This window comes from Triticum aestivum, chromosome 4D (genome assembly GCF_018294505.1).
Source record: "Triticum aestivum cultivar Chinese Spring chromosome 4D, IWGSC CS RefSeq v2.1, whole genome shotgun sequence".
NCBI classification, from domain to species: Eukaryota; Viridiplantae; Streptophyta; class Magnoliopsida; order Poales; family Poaceae; genus Triticum; species Triticum aestivum.
In genome coordinates this window covers 464,385,567-464,394,279 of record NC_057805.1, presented here as the reverse complement: position 1 = coordinate 464,394,279, position 8,713 = coordinate 464,385,567, and the positions used below count along the sequence as shown (strand labels likewise).

Below are 8,713 nucleotides of genomic sequence, written 5' to 3'. Positions count from 1 at the left end.
GTTTCCGGTTAATAAAATTCTAGCATGAATAATAAACATTTATCATGATACAAGGAAATAAATAATACTTTATTATTGCCTCTAGGGCATATTTCCTTTCACAAACATAGGCTTCCAATATATCAATCTTTATGTCTCGACCATTTCGAGACTCCTCGTTATGTCCGTGATCACATCCGGGACTCCGAACAACCTTCGGTACATCAAAACATATAAACTCATAATATAACTGTCATCGTAACGTTAAGCGTGCGGACCCTACGGGTTCGAGAACTATGTAGACATGACCGAGACACATCTCCGGTCAATAACCAATAGCGGAACTTGGATGCTCATATTGGCTCCCACATATTCTACGAAGATCTTTATCGGTCAGACCGCATAACAACATACGTTGTTCCCTTTGTTATCGGTATGTTACTTGCCCGAGATTCGATCGTCGGTATCTCGATACCTAGTTCAATCTCGTTACCGGCAAGTCTCTTTACTCGTTCCGTAATACATCATCTCGCAACTAACTCATTAGTTACAATGCTTGCAAGGCTTATAGTGATGTGTATTTCTGAGTGGGCCCAGAGATACCTCTCCGACAATCGGAGTGACAAATCCTAATCTTGAAATACGCCAACCCAATGAGTACCTTTGGAGACACCTGTAGAGCACCTTTATAATCACCCAGTTACGTTGTGACGTTTGGTAGCACACAAAGTGTTCCTCCGGTAAACGGGAGTTGCATAATCTCATAGTCATAGGAACATGTATAAGTCATGAAGAAAGCAATAGCAACATACTAAACGATCGAGTGCTAAGCTAACGGAATGGGTCAAGTCAATCACATCATTCTCCTAATGATGTGATCCCGTTAATCAAATGACAACTCATGTCTATGGCTAGGAAACATAACCATCTTTGATCAACGAGCTAGTCAAGTAGAGGCATACTAGTGACACTCTATTTGTCTATGTATTCACACAAGTATTATGTTTCCGGTTAATACAATTCTAGCATGAATAATAAACATTTATCATGATATAATGAAATAAATAATAACTTTATTATTGCCTCTAGGGCATATTTCCTTCAAAATCTTCTATACCCACCCGTTTCAATACCCGTGGGCATAAATTGATACCCATGCCCATACCCATCGGGTATCCTATACCCAATGCGTATCCAATGGGTACAATCTATGGCATTTAAATTTTTAAAAAGTAGAGAAATGAGTCTAAAATTCAAGTGATGATGGGCGAGCAGTATAACATCGACGCGGCTTGCTTCTGTGGGTGGCCTCTTGGAGGAATCAAGCGAGTATGAGCAATGGTTAGTGGTACCCCTACGCTGTGAGAGGTGGCAATGGGAATTGCGGATCACTAGATGGAGAGATGGACAGGTGTTCTATGACGATAAGTCAAGATCTCATCACTTCGAGGAGACACATATGACGTAGGAGGAGTGGCGAACAAGTATGTTTGGCCCTATGTGCTATGGACGGTTTAGGGAATACAATATTTAGGATGGGCCATGAGAGTTGGATGTTGACTCCACATATCATATATATAGGAGTTAGTTTCATTTAACATTGTTCGTGGGTATCCATTGGGTTATCCATGGCCACAATTTCATACCCATGCCCTACCCATATATTTTTCGGGTATGGATACCCATTACCCGTGGGTACAAAACCTCTCCAAGTCTTGCCCATGCCCATTGTTTTCAGGTAGGGTACCCGCGGGTACCCATACCCATGGGCAAAACTGCCATCCCTGCCAGAGCTCCATCCCCTTTTATATGCAGCGCTGCCGTTGCTTGATTAGATGGAACAATGGAGTTTACAGTTTACACACATATACAGTATTGTCGTTTGGTCGATTGCAAGCTTGTATGTATGCTAACCATAACTATGCGACGATGATGATGCATAGACCTCTTTTTGGTAGCTTAGTTTCTGTTTCATTAGTTAGGCACCTTATTGAGACCAGCTAGAGCTACTGACTGCATCTAATTAGGGTGGGGGGGGGTTGTTAGATGACCTTTGCTGGTTACTGAACAAGTACAGGGGGGTTGTTGGATGATAGAACATACAATCTGATTTTCATTGGTACCTCTTAACACACTTATGACACACCCTGTCATGCATCTAAAAGTACAACAAGAGTTACATTAAACGGATTTTGAAACAAATCTAGATTGGCTCTCCTTGTCGCTTCCTTCCTGGCAAGGCACTACCTTGATGTGTGTCCTGAGCATGACTTGTAACAAAATTAGGAAATGATTTATAAGGGGGTATCCTTGATTCCCATGCGATTAGAGTGAAGTCTCCTTTCGGCCTAACACTCGGGTCTGTTATAAGATCCCCAAATGTCACACTTGGCAATTCCTTCTTGATTGAGACATTAACACTATAAGGTGTCATGCTAAGTGGGTGCAAAGCAAAGTCCGTTATGTCCACTGGGTGACCTTGGTGTATGAGTGTGTTTAGGTGCACGTCATATATGGAGAGGTTTCTTCTAACCATTCTTGACCCCTTGCCCAATATGCAACGCCAAAACTGAATATCGAGATCCCGTCTCAACACATCCGCATACGAATTTGTTGCAACAAGTGAACCATTCATGTTCCACAATAGCTTGGCAAACTCATCTGCTATTTGTACTAGCCGTGGATGTTCTGCAGGGCCTACACTCCTGAATACCAGTGTCTTGAAAAGATACCTCAACTCATCGTAAGACATGACACCTAGGAAAATCGGTTGCACCGATCCAAACCGGGCTAATCTTTTAAGTTGACTTACGATGATGATCTTGCTTCCTCTACCCATTTTTATGACAAATGAGTGAAACTTTTTCCAATCATCATCACCTACATCAGAAGTAAACTCAATAACTACCAACATCATCTCTTCCATGGTCCTTCCATGGTCAAGTATTGTCAAAATGGTATCTCCATTCAAGTGCAAAATAGAGGGAAAGCGTGAGCGAACCCTTTCGTCACCGCACACATGAGCAACCAAAGTTTTCTTCCCAATTGCTGCACCACCTATGATTGGACGAACTGCTATTGCATGATCACCAGGAGGGTTGTTGTGCTCCAACAATAAGCTCAAGAGCTTTTGCTTTTCAGCGTGTCGGCTCAACATGAAGTTTTCTGTGTACATATAGACGTCATATGGCCTATGAGATATGCGCTCGCATCCACCCAAAAGCACAACAAATTCGGCCATGTTAGCAACAGCAATTTCTAAACTTTCCAAGGCACCGTGTAACTCGAGGCGTGTAGCCTTATCAGTTGTTCGTGAACGCTTGGCTAAATACAGTCTACTGCTAGATGAGTCATTGCTGCTAACCTCGTTGAAGCCTGCACCTTCTTGCAGGGCTCGGTACCTTGAGTTGTCCAACACACTATATCCTCGGTACATAGCTTCTGATAGCGTCTTGAGCTGCATCATCATCCCGGAGTTGGTTATGTATCGCGTGTCCACCTCCTTGACGATGGTGCAAACTCTCATCAGGAGATGCTGCAACCTCTCCACCATCTTCTCCTCTGATTGTGCATGGTTGGAGGAGTGGTACTTTTTCAGCACCAAGGAGATGAAACGGATCACAAGTTCGCCTACAACTGCAGACATGGCAGCCTCCATTGCCGGGATTGATGAGGTAAGGTGCTGGTTGGTCTCAGGACAAACTTATCTAGGCTGTCCTCAGCCATGTCTTGCATACACTCGACAAAATTAAAAGTCTCCAGGGATGACTAAACCATTGACTGCAATGAGTGGGTCAGTGGGTGGGTGGGTGGGTGTGTAGGTGGGAGATATGGATACTTTGTCTAAATTTCCAAACACGCGACAAGGACAAGCCAACTTTAAGCAGCATTAGAAAAATGACCAGTATCTGTAATATTCACGGTAGGTCCAAATTGATTATTGTCCTTCAGCAAAATGTATATTAATTATTTGTATATTAATTATCTGTATCATTGGACTCCTTTTACATTTTACATACAAGGGAATGGCATCCCATATTCCCATATATGTGCAGTCTACTATTGTAACATTTAACCGTGGGAATTGTTTGGGTTTGTCCAGATGAACTTCTGAGTAGTGTGCAGCTCATTGACACGAAAGTGCTATGCACCATTTATCTTGGTAAGTGATGAGAATCACAACTCTATAACTTAGTAATCTTTCAAAACACATGTAACTAGTTTGTTTCTATATTTGCTCCTTTGATCTCGTCAGAACCCAATTAGTCTCTATGTGGCTTATGTAAAATAAAATAGTATGTGCCAACTCGATTTGATTTCTTATTAACAAATTAGAAGTAGTTTTCCTACAAGAAATTATCTTGTACCCCCTGCAAACTACTCCCTCCGTTTCTAAATATAAGTCTTTTTAGAGATTCCAATATGGATTACATACGGAGAAAATGAGTGCATCTACACTCTAAACTACGTTTATATATATCCGTATGTAGTCCATATTGAAATCTCTAGAAAGACTTATATTTAGGAACGGAGGGAGTAGCTCCCTCTACCAAGTACAGTCAGAACAATTATCAACACATGAGAAGGTCCGAAATTTACGGAAAAAACACTTCATCATTAAGGGCAGACCCAGTGCTAGCACTGGTAGAAAAAGAGGCTTCCATACGCCCCCATTAGTCCCCAAAACAATCGAACCGCGACAAAAGGGGTCTTTAGTCGCGGTTCGGGAGGAGACCCGCGACCAACTATCTGGGCCCAGCGCGCTCGGTCGACAGCTGGCGGACGGGAGGGGCTTTAGTCGCGGTTGGCCTGGCCAACCGGGACTAAAGGTCCCCGAAGGCCTTTAGTTGCGGTTGGCCAGGCCAACCGGGACTAAAGGCCCATCCCTATATATAGGACTCAGCTCACTTCACTTCACTCAGCTCACTTCACAATTTTCAGAAGGGGGTGGTGGGTTTGCTTTTGGTTCCTCCTATGCACACAAGGTGTTCGATGAAATGCCCGAGAGCCTGAAACAAACATGATATGAAGTGTCCGAGCCACACTTGAGCTTTCTCATTTATTTTTCCTCCGCGATCGCGGTTAGCAACTTGAACCTTTCATGTGTCATTGATAAAATATGCATGTGTGTAGTTCATTGTTTAATTTGTATTATTTCTAGCTAGTTAGTTTAACAAATGCATGATGGTTAATTATATACTTTATATAATAATAATGCAGATGAATCGGTAATGGATGTACGGTCCCCGACTCTCCGGCGAGTTCACTACGGGTTTGAAAGATTTCCTCGTAGTGGCAAATGCGAACAAGCAGCAAGGTTTTATTATCTGTCCATGTGCTGTCTGTAAGAATCAGAAGGGTTACTCCTCCTCAAGAGACGTTCACATGCACCTGCTTCGGCACGGTTTCATGCCAAGCTATAATTGTTGGACCAAGCATGGAGAAAGAGGGGTTAGAATGGAAGAAGATGAAGAAGGGGATGATATCGATGACAACTATCATGATCATTTCGGTGATACTTTCATGGAGGATGATGCTGAAGGTGGGGAAGGGTTAGGTGAAGGTGAAGAAGAGGCACATGATGAGCCCGCTGATGATCTTGGTCGGACCATTGCTGATGCACGGAGACGCTGCGAAACTGACAAGGAGAGGGAGAATTTGGATCGCATGTTAGAGGATCACAAAAAGTCGTTGTATCCAGGATGCGATAATAGTCTGAAAAAGCTGGGCTACACACTGGATTTGCTAAAATGGAAGGCACAGGAAGGTGTAGGTGACTCATCATTTGAAAATTTGCTGAAAATGTGGAAGAATATGTTTCCGAAGAATAACGAGTTGCCCGCCAGTACGTACGAAGCAAAGAAGGTTGTCTGCCCTCTAGGTTTAGAGGTTCTGAAGATACATGCATGCATTAACGACTGCATCCTCTACCGCGGTGAATACGAGAATTTGAATGAATGCCCTGTATGCACTGCATTGCGTTATAAGATCAGAGGCGATGACCCTGGTGACGATGTTGAGGGCGAGAAACCCAGGAAGAGGGTTCCCGCCAAGGTGATGTGGTATGCTCCTATAATACCACGATTGAAACGTCTGTTCATGAACAAAAAGCATGCCAAGTCGTTGCGATGGCACAAAGAGGACCGTAAGTCCGACGGGGAGTTGAGACACCCCGCTGATGGAACGCAATGGAGAAAGATCGACAGAGTGTTCAAAGATTTTGCAGCTGACGCAAGGAACATAAGATTTGGTCTAAGTACTGATGGCATGAATCCTTTTGGCGAGCAGAGCTCCAGCCATAGCACCTGGCCCGTGACTCTATGCATCTACAACCTTCCTCCTTGGTTGTGCATGAAGCGGAAGTTCATTATGATGCCAATTCTCATCCAAGGCCCTAAGCAACCCGGCAACGACATCGATGTGTACCTAAGGCCATTAGTTGAAGAACTTTTACAGTTGTGGGCCAGACCTGGTGTACGTGTCTAGGATGAGCACAAAGGAGAGGAATTTGACCTACGAGCGTTGCTTTTTGTAACCATCAACGATTGGCCTGCTCTCAGTAACCTTTCGGGACAGACAAATAAGGGATACAATGCATGCACGCACTGCTTACAAGAGACTGAAAGTGTACGTTTGGTTAATTGTAAGAAGAACGTGTACCTGGGTCATCGTCGATTTCTTCCCCGAAATCATAACGTAAGAAAGAAAGGCAAGCATTTCAACGGCAAGGCAGATCACCGGCCGAAGCCTGCGGAACGTACTGGTGCTGAGATATTTGATATGGTCAAGGATTTGAAAGTCATCTTTGGAAAGGGTCCTGGCGGACAATCAGTTCCGCGGGGAGTTGACGGGCACGCACCCATGTGGAAGAAGAAATCTATATTTTGGGAGCTAGAATATTGGAAAGTCCTAGATGTCCGCTCTGCAATCGACGTGATGCATGTTACGAAGAATATTTGCGTGAACCTGCTAAGCTTCTTGGGCGTGTATGGGAAGACAAATGATACAAAGGAAGCACGGCAGGACCAGCAACTTTTGAAAGACCCAGATGACCGGCATACGGAATGGTTTCAAGGTCGTGCCAGCTACGCTCTTACCAAAGAAGAGAAGGTCATTTTTTTTGAATGCCTGAGCAGTATGAAGGTCTCGTCTGGCTTCTCGTCGAATATAAAGGGAATAATAAACATGGCGGAGAAAAAGTTCCAAAACCTGAAGTCTCACGACTGCCACGTGATTATGACGCAATTGCTTCCGATTGCTTTGAGGGGGCTCCTACCGGAAAATGTTCGAGTAGCCATTGTGAAGCTATGTGCATTCCTCAATGCAATCTCTCAGAAGGTAATCAATCCAGAAGATCTACCACGGTTACAGAACGATGTGGTCCAATGCCTTGTCAGTTTCGAGTTGGTGTTCCCACCATCCTTCTTCGATATTATGACGCACCTCCTGCTCCACCTAGTCGAAGAGATTTCCATTCTCGGTCCTGTATTTCTACACAATATGTTCCCCTTTGAGAGGTTCATGGGAGTATTAAAGAAATATGTTCGTAACCGTGCTAGGCCAGAAGGAAGCATCGTCAAGGGCTATGGAAATGAGGAGGTAATTGAGTTCTGTATTGACTATGTTCCTGACCTTAAGCCGATTGGTATTCCTCAATCGCGGCACGAGGGGAGACTAAGTGGAAAAGGCAAGATCGGAAGGGAATCCACGATATGTATGGACGGTCATTCTATGACTGAAGCACACCACACAGTTCTGCAAAATTCCAGCTTGGCGGCTCCGTACTTCGAGCAACACAAGAATATTTTACGCTCGGACAACCCAGGGAAGCCTGAATCCTGGATTAGAAAGGCCCACATGGAGACTTTCGGCAGTTGGTTGCGAAAACATTTAATGAATGACAATGATGTTGGAGATCAGCTGTACATGCTGGCCAAGAAACCATCTTCGACTATAACGACTTTCCAAGGGTACGAGATAAATGGGAATACATTTTACACCATCGCCCAAGATAAAAAGAGCACCAACCAAAACAGTGGTGTCCGCTTTGATGCAGCAACCGAGAATGGGCAAAACGTCACATATTATGGTTACATAGAGGAGATATGGGAACTTGACTATGGACCCTCCTTTAAGGTCCCTTTGTTCCGGTGCAAATGGTTCAAGCTAACAGGAGGTGGGGTAAAGGTGGACGAGCAATACGGAATGACAATGGTGGATTTCAACAATCTTGGTTACCTTGACGAACCATTCGTCCTTGCCAAAGATGTCGCTCAGGTTTTTTACTTGAAGGACATGAGTAGCAAACCGAGGAAACAGAAAGATAAGAAAACGATCAGTACAACATGCGATGATCCAAAGCGGCACATTGTTCTTTCAGGGAAAAGAAACATCGTGGGAGTGGAGGACAAGACAGACATGTCAGAAGATTATAATATGTTTGGTGAAATTCCGCCCTTCAAAGTGAACACTGACCCAAGCATTAAGTTAAATGATGAGGATGCTCCATGGATACGGCACAATCGTAAGCAAGCAGGGACACAAGGGAAGAATTGATGTGTAATAATTTATTGTACCAAACTTTGTATTTGGTCGATGAACTGAATGATGTATCAAACCTTTTGTCAAACCTTCAAGGGATTTTAAAATGAATTAGTTTTATTTTTCTGATTTTTTTGATATATAATTGTATTTTTAAGATTTTAAAATGAATTAGTTTTATTTTTCTGATTTT

At 43.5% G+C, this 8,713-nt stretch overlaps 1 protein-coding gene across 1 annotated transcript; it reads right to left on the bottom strand.

Moving 5' to 3' along the window:
* Positions 1–2,182: 2,182 nt before the first annotated feature.
* On the bottom strand, positions 2,183–3,637 carry LOC123100330 (uncharacterized). Its single transcript, XM_044522272.1, has one exon. The coding sequence runs from the start codon at positions 3,635–3,637 to the stop codon at positions 2,183–2,185; it is 1,455 nt and encodes a 484-aa protein (XP_044378207.1).
* Between the last annotated feature and the right edge of the window lie 5,076 nt (positions 3,638–8,713).